General features: G+C 39.6%; 1 protein-coding gene across 1 annotated transcript; it reads left to right on the plus strand.

Moving 5' to 3' along the window:
- Positions 1-6: 6 nt before the first annotated feature.
- ATP6V1B2 (ATPase, H+ transporting, lysosomal 56/58kDa, V1 subunit B2) lies at positions 7-25568 on the plus strand. Its single transcript, XM_011939794.1, has 14 exons — positions 7-205; positions 7824-7879; positions 12947-13045; positions 13849-13942; positions 14072-14149; positions 15011-15150; positions 15484-15585; positions 15938-16035; positions 16623-16746; positions 18682-18832; positions 20316-20398; positions 21109-21213; positions 22041-22170; positions 24133-25568. The coding sequence occupies exons 1-14, from the start codon at positions 70-72 to the stop codon at positions 24270-24272; spliced, it is 1536 nt and encodes a 511-aa protein (XP_011795184.1). The 5' UTR covers positions 7-69; the 3' UTR covers positions 24273-25568.
- The last annotated feature ends 906 nt before the right edge of the window (positions 25569-26474 follow it).

Here is a 26474-nt window from a genome sequence, read left to right on the forward strand (position 1 = left end):
GCGGGCCGCTTTGGTATATCCGCGCGTGCGCGGCGTCGCTGCTGGGCCAGTCGGGACGGAGGAGACAAGATGGCGCTGCGGGCGATGCGGGGGATTGTCAACGGGGCCGCACCCGAGCTACCCGTGCCCACCGGTGGGCCGGCGGTGGGAGCTCGGGAGCAGGCGCTGGCCGTCAGTCGGAACTACCTCTCCCAGCCTCGCCTCAGTGAGTATCAGAGAGCAAGACGTCTCCGGTCTTTGCTCCCTAGCCTAGCCCTTTGCTCCCACTCACCTGCTTAGCCAGCTGGTAGGGTGCAGGATTTATTTTTCCCTCCCGGGTCTCCCCTCCGACGCTGACCCACTTGTCTCCTTAGACGGAGATTTGCCTGTACCTAATATTTCCGGGAGGTGGGCTGAGGCAAGAGCACCAGCAGGAACTTTTTCCTGGGGTTGGTGGGCTCCTGGCTGTTGCCCTACACCCTTACCCCCTCCCCTCCCCAGCTTCCCTACTGGGGAGCATCCTCAGGCACTTGCTTCCCGTCCCCGAGGACCACTTCTTGTCACTCCGATCTTAATCTTCCCCTGACTTCATTTGGATATCTAGGGGTCGAGGGAACGCCCCTTCTTCTCCCCTTCCCCTGGTGAGGACCTCAGTGGGGTCTTCAGCTACTACGGAGGGCAGACGGTAGAGCCATCGCTGGCGTGGTCAGGCCTTTCGTGGATGGAGGTCAGGCCAGTTAGCCAGAGGGAGATGTGGCTTGGTGTTTGGTGGAGGGGCTGCTCCGCAGAAGGATACCTAGGTATCAGAGAACGCTAGAGCTGAAAAGCACCTTGCAGGTTATCCAGTCCAACCCTATCATTTTACAGGTGAGAAACCTAGGGTTCTGGAAGGGGTAGAATTTGCCATGCTTCAGACACTTATTGGCAGAGCAGGGACTAAAAATCCAGGTTCTTAAATACCCACTGGGCCTTTTTCTACCCTTGCCTCTTCATTTACTGACCAGTTAACCGAACTTGGTTGAATGCAAGGTTCTTTCGGGAAGCCAAGTGGCTTTGTCCATAGTTGGTGTGTGTGCATAGGCTTGTTTAAGTGTTGTGATTATTTAAATAAAAAGGCCTTAATGAACTAGGTTTAAGTGGATAGCTCAGCAATTCCGAAAGAAATGGTTCTTGATTACTAGAGAATGCAGTTGTGTAGCATCTAACTTCACAGCTTTCTTGGGAACTGGCAATGAGCCCTCGAAATAGACTTTTTTAAAACCTGGGAAAAGCACATGATGTTTCCCCGGGTGGTGAGGCTACATTTTCACTGGTTAATTGCCAGAGTGCCTGTCTGTAGGTGGCCGATTGGTTAAAAAGGATTTCAGATGAAGGGTGTTAGCCTGGGCGATCTGAAGCCTGACTAATCCACATCCTGATCTGTCACTGGGTCATGTGATGGCACTGCAGTGTGAAGAAAAAGGAAAACACTTGATTCGGTGGATTGCTGAGATGTGCCTTTTACCCTGGGAATTGTTCGAATTAGAAAATGTATGTTGGGCTTATCTGAGCTGAAGTAGCTACTTCAGGAAATCGGCAGATGTTGCATTCTTATGCAAACCTTGACAATAAATTTATACCTAGGAATTACAGATTCTCTTTTATTAATTACGTTTCTATGCATTGCTTTTCTTTGGGCAGAACAGATGGACATTAGTGGTGCCTCTCAAAAGAGGTTATAAAGGTGCAATAGTCAGTTTCCATATAATTAATCATTTCAGAGAATATCAACTGAAATAATGTTTAAAGATACTCCATGATTAAGATTGTAAACCTTTAAGAGAGATGAATGTGATTTCTCCATAGTTTGTACGTACTTAGCCAGTTGCTGAAGGATTTTTCCAGATGTTATTCTTGACAAAACTGTTGTAGCATAGGGCTTCACACTGAACTGTTAGAGGTCAGGGACCCTTTTCATCCCCACTGCCTAGCACAGTGCCTGACGCATAAAATGTGTCTTGTAATTGTGTAACTTACATTTAAACTCCTTGCTTGAATAATTCAGTGGATAGATTGTGAACATGGGCGGAATCAGAGCAGGGAGTTGAAATGCCTGGTTGAGTTTCACTTGTATATCCATGTTATTCTAAAAAGCATAAATGATACCATACTTAGGCTAACAACTAACAGCATTTGAATATCTTCTTCTTTTGCCATATTTTTCATTCTACTCAAAAGTTGTAATTGCTTCTGAGTAAATACTGATTAACGTCTTAATGTTTGTGGGTTTTTTTTTTTTTTTTTTTTTTGACGTGGTCTCACTCTGTCGTCCAGGCTGGAGTGCAGAGTGGCGCGATCTCGGCTAGCTGCAACCTCTGCCTCCCCGGTTCTAGCAATTCTCCTGCCTCAGCCTTCCGAGTAACTGGGACTACAGGCTCGTGCCCCCACGCCCAGCTAAATTTTTGTATTTTAGTAGAGACCGGGTTTCACCGTGTTGCCCAGGCTGGTTGTGAACTCCTGAGCTCAGGCAGTCTGCCCCACTAGGCCTCACAAAGTGCTGGGATTACAGGCATGAGCCACCATGCCTAGCCAACCTCTTAATTTTTGTAAATTGATTGATGATATAATTTAAGGGGATATATAATTATAGTTATTGTGTGTGTGTGTGTGTGTGTCTGTGTGTCTGTGTGTGTGTGTGTGTGTGTGTGTGTTAAGACAGGATCTCACTCTGTTGCCTAGGCTGGAGTGCAGTGGTGTGAGCTCAGGTCACTGCAACCTCCACCTCCCAGGCTCAAGCGATCCTCCCACCTCAGCCTCTCGAGTAGCTGGGACTACAGACGGACACCACTGCCTCCAGCTGATTTTTTTTTAATTTTTATTTTTTATTTTTGGTAGAGATGGGGTTTCCCCATTTTGCCCAGGCTGGTCTCCAACTCCTGAGCTCAAGAGATCCGCCCGCCTTGGCCTATCAAAGTGCTGGGATTACAGGTGTGAGCTACTGTGCCTGGCCTAAAGCTTCACAATGAACCTTTAGAAGTCAGAGATCCTTTTTATGTCCCCTACCAAAGTGCCTGACACATAGAATGTGCCTTGTAATTGTGTAACTTGTATTTAAACTCAAAAAGTTGTGGTTTTTGAATGAAGAAATGGAGTAATGTTGACAGCTCCACTGTACAAGTTAGATCCTTTTTAAAAATAGCTTCAGCCGGGCGCGGTGGCTCAAGCCTGTAATCCCAGCACTTTAGGAGGCCGAGACGGGTGGATCACGAGGTCAGGAGATCGAGACCATCCTGGCTAACCCGGTGAAACCCCGTCTCTACTAAAAAATACAAAAAACTAGCCGGGCGAGGTGGCGGGCGCCTGTAGTCCCAGCTACTCGGGAGGCTGAGGCAGGAGAATGGCGTGAACCCGGGAGGCGGAGCTTGCAGTGAGCTGAGATCTGGCCACTGCACTCCAGCCTGGGCGACAGAGCCAGACTCCATCTCAAAAAAAAAAAAAAAATAGCTTCAAGATTATAGGACTTTTAACAAGAGATAGAAAACATATTCAGGCTTGAAATTAGGAAATTATCTTGAGCATTTTAGTTGAATTTCTGAAGTCACAAGGAATGAAAACTTGATTTTCTCTTAAAAGGAAAGGTTCAACAACATACGTAGAGCTTTTGGATGCTGTGTATTTTGAATTCGGTCGTCTCCATTTTTCTTGAGACCCTAAATCAACTGACCTTAAGTTTCTTATAAAACAGAGCTAGCCCTGCAAAAAGTCAAAATAGGAATCTTCTCCTTGCTTTTTTTCTAGAACCTCTTCTTTAGGTGCCCACTGCTCATGGTGTGGATCTTTTCTTTTACAAGAGAGGATGATTGCTCTGGGTTTTTGTTTTGCTAATAAGGTGGAGGCTAAAAGACTAGGACACTAATTATGCAATGGCTGTCAACTTTTTTTCTGAGTGTTTCATAATCATTAAATGGTGTTAGTAGTGTTGAACAGTCTCCTATCCTGCAGGAGGAAGAGGATGTTGTCTGACAAAATACATGCTCCTTAAAACCTGTGTAGATTTTGGGTTTTAAGTGTTACTTCATAAATACTTGTTGTCTGCCTGATATGATAGTTCAGAATCAAAGCCAAGATTGGTTGTAAAATATGTTAAGAATGTAATGTATCTTCTGTGTTGTCAGAAGTTCTGATTATCCCCCGTACACCCACCTACGGACTCGAATTCTTGTTCATTTGGACAGGAGTGGTCAATAGTTTGGTAAATAGAAATATTTAGGTAATTTGCAAATCGGTTTTTGCCTTTTGTGAAGGGCAACTTAATGTCTTTGACAGCCATACTCTAAACTGGTATCTCTGTTTTGGGCTGTTAATGGTAATGATGAGGAAGTCTGGATAAATACTGTCGAGAGATAAAGGGTAGTGTTTGTTATCATTTTGCTTGGTTTTCTCTGCACATAGTTTTAGTACCATGGAACAGAGCTGTAGTTTTATATAAATTGTCTTTTAGTTCCCACTTGTCGTCCAAGTGCTAGAAGCTGTATGATCTCCATACTTTTTAATTGTACTGGAGACTAAGGCCAGAAATAATACAAGGGTCATAGAGTACCAATCCTAAGATTAAAGAAAAACAAAACAGTTAGAAGCCTGGCTCCCCATTTAAAAACAAACTTATCAGGACCTTAGTTTCCTTAGGGTGCATCATCCTTGCCTATTGTGTTAGCCATTTTCTGTTCCTTTTAACAGACAACCTGCAACTGGATCATTTATAAAGAAAAGGAATTTATTTCTTAAAGTTCTGGAGTCTGGGAAGTCCAAAGTGGAGGGGCCGCATCTGGTGAGAGCCTTCTTTCTGGTGGGACTCGAAAGAGTCCCAAGGTGGTTCAGGACATCGTATGGTGATGGGGCTGAAAATGCGGAGGCACTAGCTCAGGTCTCTCTCCCTTTTGTAAAGCCACCAGTTCCCTTCACAGGATAACTCATTAACCCATGAATGGATTCATCCATTGATGAGAGCAGAGTCCTCATGACCCATTCCCCTCTTAGAGGCCTAACCTGTCAATACTGCCACATTGGGGATGAAGTTTCAACTTGTTTTGGAGTTTCCGAGGGGATATTCAAACCCTAGCACCCACCTCGTTGTGTTCTGTGAAGGTGAAATCAGATAGCCTATCTGAAGATGCTCTGTAAAAGCATGAAGCTCTTTACAGCTATAAAGCTGGGTCACATTTTTATCTTATTTGGATTATAACATGTCTTAGCTTCGTTTTTATATGTCAGTTGAATTTAAACCAAACATGTTTAACCTCTGGTTTGTTTCGAAGTGTCTCCTCATCGCCTCATGTTTTTCATGATGTTCAATGCAGGAAAACGGCTGAATCACCTCCACCAGATATTCCGTTCTCTACTTAAACTCTTCCAGTAGCTACAACTCCATTGGAAAAAGATTGTTTTGCGATGATGACAAAGCGTAGACACAGGGAAATATTCGCTGGTGTGAACAGTAAAAAACTGTTTTTCATAGCTAAAATTGCAGGCTTGCGAAACTGTTTTGGGTGGTATCGCTTCATAATTCTTAGAAGATACCGTACCACAAGAAATGGACTGGTTCAGTTTTAGAATTTGGGCTGTAGTAGAATCAAAGAATAAGTGGCCCTGGAGCTAGAGTGTACACGTTCAGATCCTTGGGCTGGTTGCTTGTGTCCTTGGGCAAGACACAATAATTTCTCTGAGAATAATTTTTCTCTTCTGAAACTTAGAATAATGATAGCTAACTCATATGTCCGTTATGGAGATTAAATGAGAATTCCTGAAAAGTGCTTACTAAATGTATGTTGGTGTTATCAGTTAACCTGCAAGGTTACTTATTGGCTTTTTGAAAGGCTAGATACCGTGTTGCAAATTTAAACACTTTTGAGGAAGTAGAATCTTGCCTTCTGTAGTAGAAGTCAACTTGATTCACTGTTTCCAGGAAAAGCTGTGACTGGTGTTTCTTTTTCTTGGTCATACTTTTGCTCGTGACTGGCAAAATTTCATAGTTTGGAATGAGCTTGAATTTTAAACATGAGATTCTGAAGCTTTATTGTTGTAGAAATTAGATGTATAAAGGAGATACAATCTTGTCAAAAAAAAAAGAGAATTTTAAGAACCTGATGTATTTCACTGATGTTTCATTTTATTCTAAACAGTTCATCGTAAATCTCAGTACCATATCCCTTCCCCCATCCCAGCTGTTTGGTAAAGGTTTTGGAAAGGTCTACGTTTCTGCATTTCTGAAAACTGGTTTCAAGAAAACATATTTCTAATGCAGCTCACTTTCCATTTCCACTTGGCAATCTTAGAAAGTCATTGAAAAACAATGTTGGGAGTCTTTTTAGAATGAGAACAATGAAGAAATCGTTTAAAGGGTTGGAATTATGTTTTTTAAGAGTATTCGATCATTTTAAAACAGTCGGGATAGTTTTCATAAAAGTGGCAGAAAATGTGGCAAATGGGGTCTTTCTAGTAATCTAGGGGCATGATTCATCCTTTCACATGACCATCCCTCCAAGTAGCTTGCTTTTTATCTAAAGTGAAAAACAAAAAAACAAAAAAACCCTTCCGCTGGGGGGCCTCTATTGAGACAGTTACAGTACAATTACTGATATATCCAAGCAAATATGTGATGTCTGGATTTAAACGTCCTGTTAGCAGGAAAGATGGAAGCCCTGACAGCACCGTCTGCTCCGTCCCAGCGTTTGTACCAGGGCTCTGGCTTCCCAGCCTAAGGCTGAAGGAATTGTAATTTTAAATTCCAAAGCCCCTTGAGTGGACAGACTGGTCAGTAAATGGTTTCCTCATTCTTGGGAGTCCACATCTGTGCCAGGAATCTCTGTGCAAGCTCATTATAAGACCTCAAAAGAAATCTAGCAAGCGAAAAATTCCCAGTTGCTAGACAGCTTCATATTAATTATTTTAGGCCTTATAGTAAATTTTCTTCAAAACTTTGGTTCATGTATTTTTTTCAGTTGTTCTGCTTATGAAATTTAGTGAATTTTGTAGTTGTCTGGTAGAATTACTGTCCCCTGAGTGTTCTTACACCTGATCCCCCTTTCACTTGCCATGCAGGTGTGATAGGTGAGGGCTTTGGGTAGGTAGAGTAGCAGTTTATTCTTAGGGCGCACTTTGCAGTGGAAAACAACAGTTTCTAACCTGGCAGTAACATTTGACTTTTTTTAAAAAGGATACTTTTCTTATCTTATTTGACCCCTGGCCTTTCTTTCCATTGCCTACTCCCTCCTTCAAAAGCTCTTTTCCCTTAGTTTTTATGACATCATTTAATTATGGCTTTTTACCTTGCAGGCTACATACAATTTCTCCGATTTCCTTTGTAACTTTGGTCACTTCTGCTTAACATTAAGAATTCCCTTTCTTCATCTACTTAGCTAAATGCCACCTCCTCTATAACGTTTTTACTTTTCTCCCTGAGTTGGGAACTATTCCCCTGTTTCTGCTGTGCTCCCACAAACCCTCTGCAGGCCATAGTTAGAGCCCTTATCACATCACATTCTAACTCCACCCCCTCGCGTAAGACCAAACTTTCAAAGGCAAGCAGAGTCTGTCCCTCTGTGTCTTGTTTTTGTATGCTGGGTGCTTAGAACAATGACTTACTCTTACTAAGGATTCAGAATATTTTTGGTTGGATGACAGTGAGTTATGAAAAGTTCTATAGGCACAGACATTTTTATAAATGCATTGAAAAATTTTGTAACTATTTGAGTGTTGCATATTCTAATAGATATGATAACGTAGAAAGGATTTTTGGTAATGCCAGAGAGCTAATTTAAGCTTTTGTGCTGTTTGACTAAAGCTCACTCTTTTGTATTTCTTTCCAGCATACAAGACAGTATCTGGAGTCAATGGTCCGCTAGTGATCTTAGATCATGTTAAGGTAATACCACTATCTGTTATGGTCTATTTGTGTAGTTAAAAATGTGGCATTAGGTCCTATTTAGTACACTTTAAATTTTTGTTACGATTTTTAAGCCATGCTTTAGACTCAGTGTCAGTCAGTCTAAAGCCCAGATACCCTGATACCCTTGGCTATCATATACCCTGGGCTAAGCTTTTTACCTGAGCTGTTTGACCAAAATATCGTCCAAGAAAATAATTTCTATAATATGTTTTCTAGAACAGTAATTATACATTGGTTACTGGGGTAGGTCAAGGAGAGGCATACAATTACTAGTTTGTCGAGAGAGGTTAATGATGCATTTGTGCTTGGCATGTGACCCCTCTGGAAGCAGAAAATACATCGAGAAACATTTCTTAAAAGAAAGAGCAAAGTGCGTTGCCTCTTCTGCTTTATCACTAAGGTATTATCTTTGTGTGTGATAAGGTACCTGTAGAAACTAATCTCAAGATGAAACCTAGTGAGTTTACCTCCTGACTGCAGTTTGATATGTGCTGAAGATTGATTCAAAGCCATAATCAAACTTAAGTTGTACAAGATTTAGGCAGGTGCCCATTAACGTTTTGTGAAAGAATACAGCCTACTCTTTTGTTTTTTGAGGACAATGTTAGGAAGCTTTGTTTGTTTCTTTATATTTTAATTGTTTTCTATATTCTTTATTAAATGAACTTTTGGACTCATTTTTAAAATACAAATTTTTTAATATTACTAACTATATTATTCAAACAGCTCAAAAAATATTTGGGCTCAATAGTGTTAAGTGCTGAGCCCAGTACAGAAAATAAAATGGTGAACAACAAGAATGGGGTCTCCCCTAGTTGAGCATAGTATAGTGGAGATGCAGATATGGTATCAATGTCTACTTGGTACGTGCTGTGAAGAGTCAGGTGGGGTGCTGTGAAAGATTATACTGGGAAGGACTTAGAAACCATCTCTGAGGAAGTAAATTTTAAGAGACCTAAAAAAGCTTCATTGACTGTTACATTGGGGTATAGTTATAGGTGAGGGAAGACTGGTAAATAAATTTTATGTAGTTGGAGAAAAATTTGGCCGGGCGCGGTGGCTGAAGCCTGTAATCCCAGCACTTTGGGAGGCCGAGACCGGCGGATCACGAGGTCAGGAGTTCGAGACCATCCTGGCTAACACGGTGAAACCCCGTCTCTACTAAAAAATACAAAAAGCTAGCCGGGCGAGGTGGCTGGCGCCTGTAGTCCCAGCTACTCGGGAGGCTGAGCTTGCAGTGAGCTGAGATCCGGCCACTGCACTCCAGCCCGGGTGACAGAGCAAGACTCCGTCTCAAAAAAAAAAAAAAGCTTCATTGACTGTTACATTGGGGTATAGTTATAGGTGAAGGAAGACTGGTAAATACATTTTATGTAGTTGTAGAAAAATCTATTTAGACCGTGAGATTTATAGTGATTTGTTTTGATTTTAGATTTTGGCTTTTGTTTTTAACATAAAACATACAGGATCAAGGAACAGATAGTCTCAGGCAAATTGTATCAGAATAGAAGAAGATGAAGCACTGCTGCCAACTGATTTTGTGAAGTTAGCATATCTTTGACTCCAAACCAGGAAAAGGGTAGTATTAGAAAAGAAAAATAGCTGTTCTCACTTATAAACACAGATGCCAAAATTCTTAATACATTCATGTTAGATATTAGCAAAAATACCTATGTAAAATATCAGCAAAAGTAGATAATTTGATGTTAGAAAATCTAACGGTGTAATTCAACACATTCATGGAATAAACTAGAAAAAGCTTATATTCTTCTCAATAAATACAGAAAAAAAATTTGATGAAATTACTCATTTGTTAAAAGCCTCTTTGAAAATAAGGAATATAACAAACTTTTCACCTCTTAGTGGGTATCTACCATAACCTGCAGCAAATCACATACTTAGAAGATTCTATAAACATTCCCATTAAAATCAGTGAAAGGAAAACAACCATTTCCTCTCTACTGCTGTTCTCAGTATGTACTTCACTTCTGACACCAGATGTGTGTGTTTTTTCCTGTAACAATTCAGTTCTTTGGCAAACACCTATTGGATGCCCTGCAATTAAATCAGTTCTGACACTCACTGCAAAGAGTTGATGTGTACCCCACAGGTTAAGGCCTTAGTCCCACAAGACTGCAGTCCACTTCAGATGCCAATCAAAAGTAGTGGCTCCCCACGTTACCCACAGCTTCTGTCCAACTTGGCTACAGATTGAAGATTCCCTTCTGAAGTTTGGTAATTCGCTAAAATAGATTTCAGAACTCAGGAAAACCATTTACTTACTATTACTGATTTAGAGTATGTTAATATATTAATATTACTGTTAGAGTATGTTAATATATTAATATTACTGTTACTGAATAAGAGTATATTGAAGGATACAAATGAATAGCTAGTTGAAGAGATTATCGTAGGTCCTGAAGAGTCCCAAGCACAGAAGCTTCTGTCCCGGAGGAGCTGGGGTGGACCACCTTCCTGGCACGTGGATGCATTCTTGCTGCCCAACCCAGAAACTCTACAAACACCCTCAGGATTTTTTTTGAAGACCTAAGCATGACTGGTCAAGTCCTTAGAAGCGATGATTAGTCAATTTCCAGTACCACTACTCTATCAGGAAGTCAGGGGATGGGGCTGAAATTTCCAGTCCTCACTCAGCATCACTTTCCATCTTTCTGCTAAAAACCCAGTGCTATGGGGAAAAGAAATTAGGGTACAAAGGGAGAAGAGAAAAGGAACCGCCATCATCATTTCTTCACAATCTGATTAATGAATCAGAAAACCCAAGTCATCCAGTGGCAGACAATTAGAAACAATGGTAGAAAACAAGGTACTGGATACAGGATCAGTTTACAAAAAGTTCTAGTGTTCTGTATGCCAGAGTAACTGTTTACAGAAAACTATAAAACATTGTGAAAGACCATAAAAGAAGACCTGAAATAAGTGAAGATTTCATGTTCATGAAGGAAAAGTCTCAATTCTCCCCAATTAACACAATCAGAGAAGAGTAATTAAAAATGAGGATTGGGTTCAAGAATAAGCAGATATAACAGTGGAACCCAGTTAAGAGCCCTGAAATCAACTCTTCACGCATGAGAATTCAACTTGGTAAGTTCAACATTACAAGGCCGTGGGGGACACTGTGCTGCTCAGAATATTGTTACGGCAATTGGTTTCCCATATAAAAATGAGAAACGTAAAATTAGTTACCAAAAATAAATCCAGATGGATTAAAGATCTAAATATAGAAAGCAAAACGTAAGTCTAATAGAAGAGAATACAGAAAACTGTTTTTATGACTTCAGGCTGTTTTCCAAACAAGACGCAAAAGACAAAAATTCGTAAAGGACCACAGTATGTTTTATTACGTAAAAAGTGTTAAAATTTTTGTATGACAAGATACCATAAGCAAAGTCAAAAGACAGGAAGGAAACTAAGAGAAGATATTTGCACGAGGATTAATATAGAGAATCTATAAAACTTCTATAAATGAATAAGAAGGATTTACTGGATAAGTGAAGAAAGGATATTAATAAGCAGTTCATAGGAAATGAAGTCTGAATTACCAGTAATATGAATGAATAGTTGACAATGATAAGCATGGAAAGTTCCTCAGTATTGGCAGAAGTCAGGGAAATGCAAACTAAAAAGATGCCATTTTTATTAAAATGGCAAAAATTACATTTAAAAGCGTAGATGGGCAAAGATGGAAAGGATACTTTTTTATACTGCTAGGGAGATTGTAAATTAATAAGGTTCCTTTACAGAGTTAGTTTGGCAGAAAATGGGCATGGCTTGTATGTGGCCCAAACCAAAATCTGACTTGTATGAGGAGCCACATGTAAGAATGCTCATTGTAACATTTTTGTGCTCGTGTAAATTTGGAACAACCCAGAACTCCACTGGTAGAAGAACTGCTGAATAAAATGTAGTGTAGTTATCTGGTTTAACTGTACATCTTCTGTTTTAACATTAATTCTAAGGTGCCCATATCTCCAAAGGGTCTTACAACCAATGGCACATCATAGTTTAATTGGCAGTTTTTTATTTTTCCACATCACACGGAATAATGAGGCATCTTTCAATAAATTATGTTGATAAAATAAGTATTAACGTGACGGAATGTCACGTTAATATCAGGTCAAGTGGAAAACAAATTGCAGAATGATAAGTACATTGCCATTTATGTAAATCACCAAACTACATTTTTTGGAGACATGTCTTTTTAAAGAGTAAAAATGGGGTTAGAGGAATATGTATCTTGTTAGGAGAACTAGATTGAGGATGAGACTTATTATAATAGTAATTATTATTTAGTAACTTTTTTTTTTTTTTTTTTTGAGACAGAGTCTTGCTCTGTCAGCCAGGCTGGAGTGCAGTGGCGTTATCTTGGCTCCCTGCAACCTCCATCTCCCCAGCTCAAGCAGTTCTGCCCCAGAGTCCTGAGTAGCTGGGATTACAGGCATGTACCACCATGCCCGGCTAATTTTTGATTTTTAGTAGAGACAAGGTTTAACCATGTTGGCCAGGCTGTTCTCCAACTCCTGACTTCAGATAATATGCCCATCTTGGCCTCCCAAAGTGCTGGGATTGCAGGCGTGAGCCACCGAGCCTAGCCTATTTAGTAGCGTTTTATTCTTCCCCTATCAACCGCACCTGAAGCACACAGTTGATTATACACACAGCCTAGAAAGCAATCATCAGTTCTAGGTGGTGGGAAGATGTTTATCTGTACCTTTCTGTAGCCTCAAAACTATAAAACATGCATGCAGAGGAAAAGCAATACATTTAATTGCCATGTTTTCAAGGATTTAAGACCCTTCTTCTGTACCTTATGCTTTGTTTGCTAATATACGTGTCAGTGATGTGTGTTGTAAGGACTTAAACTACCTGAGGATATTAAAAGCTCTCAGCCTAAACCTGTATCTGTGGAGAGTAGGGGGCTGCACATTCAGACACACCATGGTAGATACAGAGCATGTGTAGTAATTTGGAGGGCTTTTAAAATGTAGGTTATTGATCCTTTATTTTTTTTCTCTTTAAAAGTTTCCCAGGTATGCTGAAATCGTCCATTTGACCTTACCAGATGGCACGAAGAGAAGTGGGCAAGTTCTGGAAGTTAGTGGTTCCAAGGCAGTAGTTCAGGTAAGTTTCACCTGGCCAGCTGAACTGTTGCCTAGCTGCTGACACATAGGGAACACTACTTGTTTCTTTCTGTGATGATCATTGTGTAAGTGTTTTTAGAGTCTTTAGAGATTGGTTACCGGCTGCAGGGAAAAATAATTATCATTGCATGTTTTGTTGTTCAGTGTTAGCCACCTAGCTCCACTTAGTCCAACAGCAACACTAATAAAATGGCTTTTTTTAAATGGATAGAATTAGTCTATCTATTCTATCCATTTAGAAGGGGAGAGATGAAAAGCAGAATTCAGTGATGATGTGATGAAACCAAAAGAGTTTCTGTCTGAGTCTCTTCCTTTAAATTGTCTCATACAGTTCCTAGTTTTTAATGTTACCTCACTATGGGTGATGGCAGTTTTCTCAATAACGTGTTTCCCTTAAAAATAGTCTAAAGCAGGGATTGGCAAGATTTCTGTAAAGGGCCAGAGAGTAAAGCTTTTAGGCTTTGTGGGGCCAACTAAATTCTCTTACATATTCTTCCTTCTTTTTCTTTCTTTTTTGAAACAACCCTTTAAAACTACATATAGTAAAAAATTTAAAAAAAAAAAAAAAACCATGCTTAGCTTGTTTATTAGACTTGGCCTGTAGCATGAACCCTTGATCTAAAGGTTGACAATCTGATTTATTATATGTCTTTGCTCTTTATATCAAAAGTAGTACACATTCATGTATTTTATTTTATAAGGGCTGTTTAACAGATGAATAAAATGTAAATGCCCGTGATCTAAATTACTTTTACCCTTCTGATTAATTCTTTTTCTTGATAGGTATTTGAAGGGACTTCAGGTATAGATGCTAAGAAAACATCCTGTGAGTTTACTGGGGATATTCTCCGAACACCAGTGTCTGAGGATATGCTTGGTAAATGGATATTATTCATTCTAAGCTGAGCTCTGTCTCCTTTTAAACATATTTCCGTAAGGTCTTTTAAAAATTATGAACGTTTGAAAGTCAGCATCTACTTTGTCCTATCTTGTTACTGATTTCTAGGTCGGGTATTCAATGGATCGGGAAAACCCATTGACAGAGGTCCTGTTGTACTGGCTGAAGACTTCCTTGATATCATGGGTAGGGACAGTAGATGGGTTTCTGTGTTTGGGATAAAATAGCCTCTCTCTGTCTTGTACCTTTGCCAGATAGAGAGTGGTGTTTGTGGTATCATTTAAAGTAGATAAGCAACACACTCCATAGGTTATAAATTATTTTATTATTTAATTATATTTTCTTAGAAATTATCTTAAAGTTTTATGTATTAATATTTTAAGATACTGTAAAATATCTAGGATGTGTCTGAAATGTATATGGTAAAACCACGAATTTGAAATTAGGACTTCTCGGCAGGGTGCGGTGGCTCATGCCTGTAATCCCAGCACTTTGGGAGGCCGAGATGGGCGGATCATGAGGTCAGGAGATGGAGACCATCCTGGCTAACACGGTGATACCCCATCTCTACTAAAAATACCAAAAAAAAAAAAAAAAAAAATTAGCTGGGCATGGTGGCAGGTGCCTGTAGTCCCAGCTGCTTGGGAGGCCGAGGCAGGAGAATGGCGTGAACCCCGGAGGCGGAGCTTGCACTGAGCCGAGTGAACCAGTGCACTCCAGCCTGGGCAACAGAGGGAGACTCTGTCTCAAAAAAAAAAAAAAAAAACAGACATTAGGACTTCTCTCTTATTTGCTATATCTTTATTTTACTTTAGGAACTTGAATTCTATTACCCTATGTTTTGTGTGTCTACAAAAGAGTAAAGGAAAAAATTATTTCAAGTTTCGTATTTGAAAACTAACTGATTTTTTTTTTTTGTAATAGAGAGATGCTTTATGTAGTTTTGGTCTTCTGGTGCTTTTTCTTTTCTTTTAATTTGATATTTCTAATTTCATTCATGAATATTGTGCCAACATGTTAAAATTTTCCTTTCTGGAAATACATTAGGTCAGCCAATCAACCCTCAATGTCGAATCTACCCAGAGGAAATGATTCAGACTGGCATTTCAGCCATCGATGGAATGAACAGTATTGCCAGGGGGCAGAAAATTCCTATCTTCTCTGCTGCTGGGCTACCACACAATGAGGTGAGGACTGGGATCGGTTTGCTATGAAATTTAGCAGGCAAGAATTTCTAAATGCTCCACTGTTACTGAGAAACCAAGTAAAGGGTTTTCAAAATAAATACTCAGTGTTATTATTTGTATAATCCAGTTACCTTAAATCTTTGTTTATGCACATGTCTTCTTGCTTACTCTTGCGTATCTTTGCAAAAAGTACAAAATAGTTTCATTGAATAAATCCCCTAAAATGTCCTAGTTTCATTTATGATTCAATTCCAAAAAGTTTACAGTAAAAGTTACTTTGTTGTAGAAATGTTATTTTAGATTTCAACTGAATTCTTCTACTTTGCTCATCAGATTGCAGCTCAGATCTGTCGCCAGGCTGGTTTGGTAAAGAAATCCAAAGATGTAGTAGACTACAGTGAGGAAAATTTTGCAATTGTATTTGCTGCTATGGGTGTAAGTAGAAGATTTTTTTGTTTTAGTATGATGTATAAAATTTTGCTTGTGTTATGAAAACAATGTAGTAAGCTGTACATATATAGTTGAGTTTTTCTTTAGGTAAGGAATTTGCAGTCTGGCATTTTGGCCAAACTAAGGACTAAAATTTGGCATTTGACTAATTTGAAATTTAAAAATAATGTTGTTTGTGCCCCAAACCAGCTTTTTGTTCTGTTGGCTTTTGTGAAAACCGTTGGGGTACTTGAGATTTTAAAAGAAGGAACAGTTCAAATCTGTAGCTTAGCTTTTATCAGAAATAAATGTTAAGGATTTTTCTTCTCCCAGCACTGATGAAGTTATTGTTATTTAGGTAAACATGGAAACTGCCCGGTTCTTCAAATCTGACTTTGAAGAAAATGGCTCAATGGACAATGTCTGCCTCTTTTTGAACTTGGCTAATGACCCAACGTAAGTAAACAGAGCTATTTCTTTCTGTGGCCCAGACTCGGGATCAAAAATGTTTCTTAAGGTTGGGGAGGTAAACTGTGGTAATAACAGCGTTTGGACCTAGCAGTGAGGTAACCCTGTATTTAAAGTCCAGCCCTGCTTCCTGATAGTTATCTGGCATTGGGCAAATTACTTAGGTTCTGAAGCTTGTAAAATGTGGCAACTGATAACTTGTCTCATGGAGTTGTTTTGCATATTAAATGAGATCATACTTAATATATTACCTAATACACAATCAACTCTCTGTAAATGATTTCTTCCTCTTACCTGAAAAATCTGGCTTTCATTTGTTCCCTGTCTCTCTCCTTCCTGCCCCCCCGCCCCACCACAGTGTTGAGAAACCATACAACTGAGAAATTTGAGACATTTATAAATAACTGTTAATACTTTACTTAAGAATTTGTAAAGTAACAATTGCTTTACTCTCCTGAATTTATTTAAAACTTTAAAAGGGGAGTTGTACTGTTGTTTCCAGAATCATTTCTTTTTGTCTTTTCTTTTTGGTCTTTTGGTTTGAGTGGCCTAAGACTTAGTAAGTTCCCTTTCAGCATTGAGCGAATTATCACTCCTCGCCTGGCGCTAACCACAGCTGAATTTCTGGCGTACCAATGTGAGAAACATGTATTGGTTATCCTCACAGACATGAGTTCTTATGCTGAAGCACTTCGAGAGGTAACTTGTTCATGTTTTTCCCTCAGTTAAACAAAATTGGTTAATTTTCAGGGTTAACTTGTCTGTCGCTTTGCAAGTTTTCATTATTCTTCAATTATGATTTTTTAATTTCACTGTTCATATATTAGTAGAATGGCTTAATAAATCAGAAAGGAAAATACTTCCTTTTGTCAGCTTGGTAGAAGTGATTAGAGGATAAGATTTAAATGGTTAGCCTGTGTATCATACTGTCACTATCGCCATGGATTAAGAAATGATTGTAAAAGGGAGTAAATAATTCAAGCTGTTTATTCAGTTACTGTCCCGGGAAGTTCTGTTTCTGTCCAGACTGTTAATTTTTAACCCTTTTTATAATTCCATTTTTAATGAAGTTAATATATTATAAAGACCATACTCTGACAGTACTCTCTTCAGCACTTTTTTCTTCAGAAAACTCAATGTTTAGGAAAAGTATTAAGATTCTAGCAGGCTGGGCATGCACAGTAGCTCATTCTTGTAATCCCTGCACTTTGGGAAGCCAAGGCAGGAGGGTCACTTGGGATCAGGAGTTCACAACCAGCCTGGGTAACATAGCAAGACCCTATCTCCACAAAAAAATTAAGAAATTGGCCAGGCATAGTGGCACACACGCTTGTGATCCCAGTTGCTCAGGAGGCTGAGGTGGGAGGATAGCTTGAGTCGAGGAATTTGAGGCTGCAGTGAGCTCTGATTGTGCCTCTGCACTCCAGCCTGGGTGACAGAACGAGACCTGTCAAGAAAGAGATTCTGACAGTTACCCCTAGAAGTTTTGGGGTATTTTTTCTAATACAAGTTACTGAAATTTTGAGTAAGTTACTCTTTTAAGCACATAAAAAGACTTCTGAAGAGACAGGCTGTATCAATACCTCGCTTCTTAAAATTCCCTCAGTGCCGTCACCATATCTTGCTCTGCTATATTATTGTTTCAGACTAACTCTAGTCAAGGACTAACTTTTCTCCCCCATCCATCACAGACCAGTACTTTTGTAAAATACAATAAAAATGAGTTATTACAAAAGTGAAGTTTTAAATAGATATATAATTTACAAATGCGGATTTTAAAATTAGTAGATTCAACAGGCATAAAATTATTCTGCCAGATTGCCCTGAAAGTTTCTAAGTGCTTATCTTGCTTTCTCTGTGATCATTGCGCGTTGATAACAGCTGGTCTGCAGACTGCACTGCGAGGAGCACTGCTGTAGCAGGCTCCTTTGAAGATGCCAGAGTAGCACTTAGAAGTTGCATTTCATAATGCTTTAGGGTTCTAGTTGATTGTAGGTTAACATGCATGCCTGTAGTCTAGTATCCATGTCTCTAAGGGAAAGATGGTTTATCACCATTCTTATTTTGTGCAGTGGAATGGACTCCTGACTTTGTGACCCTCAGAAATTGTTTAATTTTTCTGACCCTTGATTCCAACTGTAAGTTGGAAGTAACGCCTTCCTCATAGGGTTGCTGTGAGGATTAAATTAAATAATGTTGTAAAGCACAGCAGATGATTCCTGGTGTACATTTCCTTCCCTTCTGACCTTTTTGGGATTAGGTTAGATAAATATGGCTAGTTCCACCACGTGGAATAAATCTTGTCAACCAACAATCTTTTCTGTTTTAAAATTAACTTCCTTTGATTTATAAAATTGCAAACAGATTTTCTTCTAGCAAACTATTTGAAAACTTACGTTATGGCAGTATGATTTTAGCAAAAACCTTGTGGTCCCCCATTGTCAACATTTTTGTTACAGAATACTTTGTATTCATGTTGCCGGGAGATTTTTCTAAATCATTCTTAAGGACAGTATTTAAAATGAACATGATGGGATTTTCAGCTTTGTACTTTGGCATGTTCAAACAAACATGTTCTAACCAAGCTCTTTATAATCTGGTATGTGATATTCTTCTCCTTTGACCTGCTGTCAGGTTTCAGCAGCCAGGGAAGAGGTTCCTGGTCGACGAGGCTTCCCAGGTTACATGTATACAGATTTAGCCACAATATATGAACGCGCTGGGCGAGTGGAAGGGAGAAACGGCTCGATTACTCAAATCCCTATTCTTACCATGCCTAATGATGGTAAGTTTTGGTATTTGGATTATAACACACCTAATCTTTTTTAAGGAGAGAGAAGACCCATCTTTCTTTTCGAGTTGAAACTGTTTTGAGAACACATCCCCTAAGAGTTTATCTTGGTTATTTGTGGCTAAATAAAACATTTTTCATTTGAAAGTTACCCATAGTTATTATCCTTTTGTGGAGGAAAAGCAATTTTCTTCATAATTTAAGTTTTTAACTTTCTTTTATTAGGTACTATTGAGTGTCTGCTGTTTGCAGGACACTGTTCTAAATGTAAAGAATTTTTGAAAAGTATTTATGGTTTCTACTTAATGTAAGTTACTCAGTCTAACTGGGGGTGTTTTTTATGTGTGTGCCCCAGTAATTTAAGATGGCCATGTTAAGTGCCACATGAGGACTACAGGTAGAAGCTCCACAAGACTTAGAGACAGATTTTTAAACCAAGGGCTGGTTAGAAATGACTTTCCAATGCCTGTCTGCGTGTCTGCTCAGGGTGGCTCCTGGGGTACAGCTGTTTAGAATTCCTCTCCTGTATTGCCTTTTTGTCCTTATTTCAGTTTTTCAACAACACTTTTACAAAATACGGTATGTTATTACTTACTGTAATTGAGCACTGTTCTGAGTGCTTTATAAATATTCACTCATTGCTCCTCATAGCAACTTTGAGGCAGATGCTGTCTGAGGCACAGGGAGGTAAAATGATTTATTGAGGTCAGCAAGTGATAGATTTAGGACCCAGTTTGAGTTCATAATTCACACTGTTACTCTGTACTGCCTCTGACGTGAAAATGATTTGTTCCAGGGGAGTAGCTACGAAATGATGTAATGTAACAGATTTGGAAATGTGAACAGATTTGGAAATGTGTTGCTTTGTGTGACCTTTTTGGTGCAGCCTGGCTAGTGTTTACCGCTTTGTGTCACATGCCTACATTTTGCATGGTGAAATGTTGTGTATCAATCTGACATAGCTTATGAGCTAAGAATGTTCTCAGTATACATCAGGTTGGCAAATTTCTGTAAGGGAACTTTAGGTTTAAAATGAAACTTTACTTATATTGAGAGGGGAGGGCACTTACCTAGGGGAGAGAGTATTTTTTATGAATGCAGCCAGTTTACCTCATAGAGCCAACACGCATCTAACTGCTGCAACCAAACTCATCTGGCCAGTATAGTTGCCATTAGCCACATTTGGCTATTTAAGTTCAAGTTAACTAAAATTAAATAATTGAAATTAAGTTTTTTCAGTTTTGTTAGCCATGTTTCAAGTGTTAGATAGCCACATTAGGCCATTGGCTACCGTACTGCACAGCCCAGACACAGAACATTTGCAGCATCACAGAAAATGACTCTAATAACTACTCTTCTAAGTAATGTTATAGGTAGTACAGATGGACTTCTTGTGGGTTTGGTTCTGGGAGATGGCCGCTTTAAAACTCACAACCTAAATATGCCATGCTTAACGTCGACTGTCTTCCTCCGGTAGATATCACTCACCCAATCCCGGACTTGACTGGCTACATTACAGAGGGGCAAATCTATGTGGACAGACAGCTACACAACAGACAGGTACTGGACGCGAGCAGTGCTCTGAAACTTGCAGGCTTGCTCATCCATTACTCTTCAGTGACTTGGATTTTGCTTTTGGGAATTGCTTTGCTTAGAAAGTATCAACTTGAATTGTTTTTAATGTGGCTATAAAATTGTCATTTCTGTGATCTTAAATTCTAGTGTGGGCAGAGCACCAGAATTAAGAATCGTCACTTTTCTTTATTGTGTCTTAAAATGGAGTCACTTGTCTCCAACAACTTTTTTGGGAATTCTGTTCCTTAATGGTATCATCTACCAATCTTGTTATTAATAGAAAAAAATGACTTTCCATGCTTCTCTAGTAGATGCTGACTTCTAAAATCAGCTTTTAGGAATTACTGTTGATCTTTTTATTTCGTATATAATTTTTTGAGCCAGTTCAGAAGACCATTTTGACTCAATAATGTGGTAGTACTTACCAAACAGATTTTGAAAGTTTAGTTTTTTAAAATAGTCTTGTACAGTGTTATAGATGAGACGTTTTTGGATTTGATTCTTGAAAGAAATACTGTGCCATAAAGTGTTTCTTGCTACCTTTTTTTCCCAGGAAGAGACAGTAGAATTCATCTAGGAGACAAATGCAGCAGTTTTCTGTGATTTAAGATGTAATAATGAATTTCAAATGCTTTTTGTAAAACTTGAGTATTGTACTTAAATATAGTATTTTTTCCCCTCTCATTCTACCCAAGATTTATCCACCTATCAATGTGCTGCCCTCACTATCACGGTTAATGAAGTCTGCTATTGGAGAAGGGATGACCAGGAAGGATCATGCCGATGTATCTAACCAGCTGGTACGTACGTTCTTCTAAGAACGGTGTTTGAAAAAAATTGATGTCTTTCTGCTGTCTTACACCTCTTGTCTTTCACCCTTACCACTTTTCCCCATCCACATGGAATTTTAGTGTAGACGTGGTGTGAAATACATAATCATTCATTAGAACCACAGCAGCCTTTTCTCATAAGGATAGATGCTGATGATCAAGATTAGCTTGAAACCCATGTCTAATGCTATCATGTTTCCAAATAAAAAGCCAAGCAATGAGGTTGTTTGAATTTTTTATTAGCAATTTTAGTGTTAATTATAGAGTATTCCTGAGAGGCTGGTCTCACCTATTTCTTGCTCAACATATGAAGCCATCACCAGAACACTAAAGTGTACAGTTTTACGTAGGCTCTGAAATCCTTGATTTTTATAGTCATATGAGATTGTACACTAACACAAATAAAGACAAATACTATGGCCATAAAGTAGAAGTGGTAAACTTAGTGATATCACAGATTTTTTTTTTTTTTACTAGAACTTCAAGATGGATTTCTCCATGGTTTAACTATGAGTTCTGATTTTTCAAGTGGTCTGTAAATTTTGAGCTCATTAACATTGAAGAAGTGTGTTTTTTGTAGAGCATTAGGAGTGTCTGTGTATTGTATGCCTGAAGACTCCTTTCTGAGTGAGAATATAGTCCTTCTGGTACTTTCATATGAGTTTTATGTGAATTGATTTTGTAAATTCCTTCTGTGGGCTCTCGTGAGGAAAACTGGAGCACTACATTCCTATATCCCAGATGACTGAACATTTTGAGAGCCTCTCTCTGCTGATGGGAGCCTTCCTTTTCTTTAGTATGCGTGCTATGCTATTGGGAAGGATGTACAAGCCATGAAAGCTGTCGTTGGAGAAGAAGCCCTTACCTCAGATGATCTTCTCTACTTGGAATTTCTGCAGAAGTTTGAGAGGAACTTTATTGCTCAGGGTAAGATGACTGTTGTCTTACGAACATAAAACGCCTCGTATGTAATTTTGAAAACTGCTTTCCAAGCCTGAGGGAATTCTCATTGGTTTCTATACAGTTATTTCTCTGGTTGGAGAAGAGGCTCTGTCACCTGCCTGCCTTAACCCTCTGGCTTCTCCTCTGCCTTCTAAATATCTTGGGAAGATCTTGACTTGATTTTCCAGTTACTTAGCTGCCATCTCACTGTTTTCTTTCTTCATCGCCCTTCTGAATCCTCCTTCTCAGGCCCTCTGCTGTGCAGCTTCATTGCCAGTGCTCCTTGCTGCTGACTTCTTAGCAATGATCTGCTTTGACATTTGGGGCTTGGGACTTTCCTGATTCATCCATATTCATCTCTTTTTCTCATTTCTTACCTTCCTGCCTCTTAATTGTTAATAATCGAAAAAGCTCGGTTACCTGTTCTTTCTGCTTTCCCTCCCAGTGCCCACTTTTCACTCTGCTGTGGCTCTACAATGTGTGGGCCTTTACCCGCTGTGCAGACCTCTGATTCCACATCTCCAGCTGCCTTAGGAGCACCGTGTTGTTTATGCCACCATCCCGAGGCTCAGTGTACTCAGACCAAAGTTTTTTTTTTTTCCTAGCAGTGCCCTTTCAATTTTTATCTACCTCTGGTATAATCATTGTTCCTGTTAACCCAAGCTCAGTAACTGGGCATTATTCTTAACCTTCTTTGCTTATTCTCCAGTGATCAGTTATTTACTGATTTGTGTTGTTTTCCTTTGAAATATCTTACCCTATTCGGTTTTTATTTCCATTATAATACCTTAGTCCTGTATTTCTTAAACTGTAATATGCTTTTGAATCAGCTGGAAATCTTGTTAAAATGCAGATTCAGATGGAGCAGACCTTGGTGGGGACAGAGATTTTGCATTTCTGTGAATTCCTGGGTGATGTTGAAGCTGCTGGTCTCTGACCACTCTTGAGTCCAAAGGCCCTAGTCCAAACCTTTGCCGCATCACCCTTGGCCACTGGTGCCAACGTTTTCACCAGTCTTCTTGACTCCCTGTGTGCCATTGCCAGAGTAAATATATTACTAATTTTATTGGTTGTCCCTCTACTAAGAAAACCCGTAATGGTTTTTATGACGTAGCATAGGCAGGATTTTCAAGCTGTTTTGCTTGGTCTCTCCCATCACCCCTGCTAATGCTAGTGATACTCTCTTAACATCAGTGGTGGTTACAACAGGTGTGCTTACTTCGGAATAAATGCATCAGGCGGTACGCTTAGGATGTGCAACTTTCCAGTTAGATGATACATTATTATTCAAATCCCCAAAATACTCATGATTATTGGAATGTTTTTAATGCAGAACCTGAATATCTTAAACAAAATAAAATTTTCATCTAGAGAAAAGAACCCAGACCTCCAGCCCTGGAATCAAAGAATAAGATTTATGTGTGGGGATAAGGATGATTGTGCCACCAAAAATAATTTTAACAACTTGGAAAACCACTGACCTTCAGATAGGGATGCTCTGGAGAGGGTTGCATGTATTCAGGTGCTTGACTGGCATTTATGGCCTTCTGAGCATCTGTGTTAGTTGCCTTCAAATTCAGCCTTTTCTCCTTGTGTGAACCTTCTGTGCTAGGGAGACTTTTCTCACTAATCTCTGGACAAAACATTGATTCTAGTTACCATTGCTCAGGTATGCTACCCAGTTGTCAAATCTCAGATCTATCTCCCCATCCTCTCCTGCAAGACTGTTCCTGTCTCAGCCCACCCGCCTCTTCCGCTTCTTTGGTTCCTTATGATACTCACTGTCTGTGTCCTCTTTTCCTCACTCCTTCTCATTTAGTCTTGGGAGACCCAACTTTTTTTTCAATATATATTTAATACACTGCTAGTCATGTAACAATACATACTGAATAACACTGCTAAGTTGGAAGTCATTTGCGTTTATTAATTCAATCTCAATTTTTTAAGGTCCTTATGAAAATCGCACTGTCTTTGAGACTTTGGACATTGGCTGGCAGCTGCTGCGGATCTTCCCCAAAGAAATGCTGAAGAGAATCCCTCAGAGCACCCTCAGCGAATTTTACCCTCGAGACTCTGCAAAGCATTAGCTGCTGCTTCTGCACTGCCCCACACTCTTGTGAAATACTGGTTCTATTTTCTTTATTCCTTTTGCACTCCCCAATCCCCACCTTTGTGTTGGAGTTTACTGTGTTACCCTGTAATTAAAAACAAAGAATAGGTAACATATTATGCCAGTGTTGCAACGTTTTAAACTGCTAACAGACCTTAAAATATCCCGTTCAGAAAACCTGGGTCCTCAGTGCTATGTTTAAAGTAGCTGCAGGGATGGAGTGGCGTTTTCTTATTGCTGTATGTATTGTACATAGTGGAGTAGTTAGTTACCTGATAAGGTCTCATTATTTGGGTCTCTAAGACCTTACCTCTCAACTCCCTCAAGAGTACCAGTCTCTGAAGTTGTAATGCTTTGGTCTCTACATTAGGGGCAAGATCCGGTCTAAAAGAAGTCTCCTTTGAGAAGGGCCAAGAGGCTCTTTCCTGAGTGTTTCCTTTCAGTTTGTTTGTGTGCCTGTGTTGCTGGGCTGTGCTGATGCTTGAAGCAGATGGTTTTGACTGTCTACTTGCTCTTTCCTGTATAAAGAATAGATGAGTGAAAGCAGTTTTCTTTTTCTCTTTAGTACATATGTATTGGGATTCTTGTGTCTTACAGCTCTCCCTCTCCAAATAATACACAGAATCCTGTAACTTTTGCACAGCTGGTGTCTGTCAGGTAGCAGTGAGGCCCCTTGTCTTGTTGATCCTTACTGGGTTTCCAAGCAGAGGAGTCACGTGATTAAAATCGCTAATAGAGTTGTTGTTTGGGGTACAAGATAAGAAGAAAGAAAAACCTACAACCTTTCTACATTCTGACATACTAACAGTGGTTTAAGTTTCTAAAGTGTTTACCAGATGCCGAAGGCAAGGTGGGGAGCAAACGCACTTAGGTTTACGGATATTTTAAACTCTGTTAGAGAGCAGCCTTTGAAAATCTCCAATTTTGTTCTGCTTTTTGACCTCTCTCTACCTTTTCAGGGTAATCTTTGTGGCACAAACGATAGCATTTCCAAGCTTTAGAGTTTTCTGAATTCGTGCGCCTTCCTGAACGTGAGCCCTGAGCGATCTTCTATGCAGTTCTGCCATGTGTCCTGTTTGGTCTCTCTGTGTTCTTTGTTACTTGGGTGCAATAGCGACTTCCCTACTCCGTGCATTCCATCTTTCATGTCGTGTAAAGTTCTTCACTTTTTTCTTTGAGGGGGTGGGGGTGGGGGGAGTCAGCATGATTATATTTTAATGTAGAAAATGTGACATCTGGATATAAAATGAAATAAATGTTAAATTAAATGGAAGTTAACTAAAGTGACTCTGTATCTTCTAACGAGGAAAGCAACAAGCAAATAAGTAATCACGTATCTCTTCAATTCACAGCTCTGAGCATCATAACCAGGATTGGGAACCAGCCCTTGTGTTGTAGGGACAAGGCTTCCAGACTGCCCTTGCCGCTCTTTTCAGTACTGTCCCTTACAGCGCACGGTACTGTGATCCAGGGCTGAGTGTTCCTACAGGTGCTCCCCAGCATTCCTCATTTCAGACCTTGTCAGACCTGTAGAGCCCATCTGCTGTGAGTGAAAGAGGGTACTGAATAGTGAAACACAACTTGAAGCAAGCCAAAACCTGTTTCACATAAAATCTCACGTGGATATCCAGTGTATAAAGAAACCTGGTGAAAGCACCGGGCATGCTCTCATGGAGTCTCTCATCTCTCCCCACTCCAGTTCAAGGCAGCTTTCAGGAGATGTAGAGGAAAAAGCTTCATCATAAGAAGAACTCGGTAGACCTGAGTTCTCTTTCTGATTCTACCAGAACTATATGGCCTTGCTTAGTTATTGAACAAATTCGAGTCTGCTTGTCTGCTTGTATGCCTTTTAGGGTTATTGTAAGGATTGGAGATTTTTGTGTGTAAAACACTAGGACAGTGCCTGGTCCGTAGCAGGTCACTGTTATTAGTAAACCTTTTTTAAGATAAATTTGCCTTATTACTCTTACATAATACTTAGGATTTGTTGGTTATGTAGCACTCTTATTAGTTTATAACTTATTTTTTAGTGAAAACATTTTCTTAAGGAGCCTTTTTATTCCGGAATAAGACCTAATGAAAAGACCTGTTAGGAAGCCAAGTGTTCTCAAAGGTCAGGCTGACTCCGTGACTCATTCAGCATTTATCCTTGCAGTTGACAGCCACTTCGTTGTGTACG

This window comes from Colobus angolensis, unplaced genomic scaffold (assembly GCF_000951035.1).
Source record: "Colobus angolensis palliatus isolate OR3802 unplaced genomic scaffold, Cang.pa_1.0 Scaffold184, whole genome shotgun sequence".
In the NCBI taxonomy this organism is placed as follows: Eukaryota; Metazoa; Chordata; class Mammalia; order Primates; family Cercopithecidae; genus Colobus; species Colobus angolensis.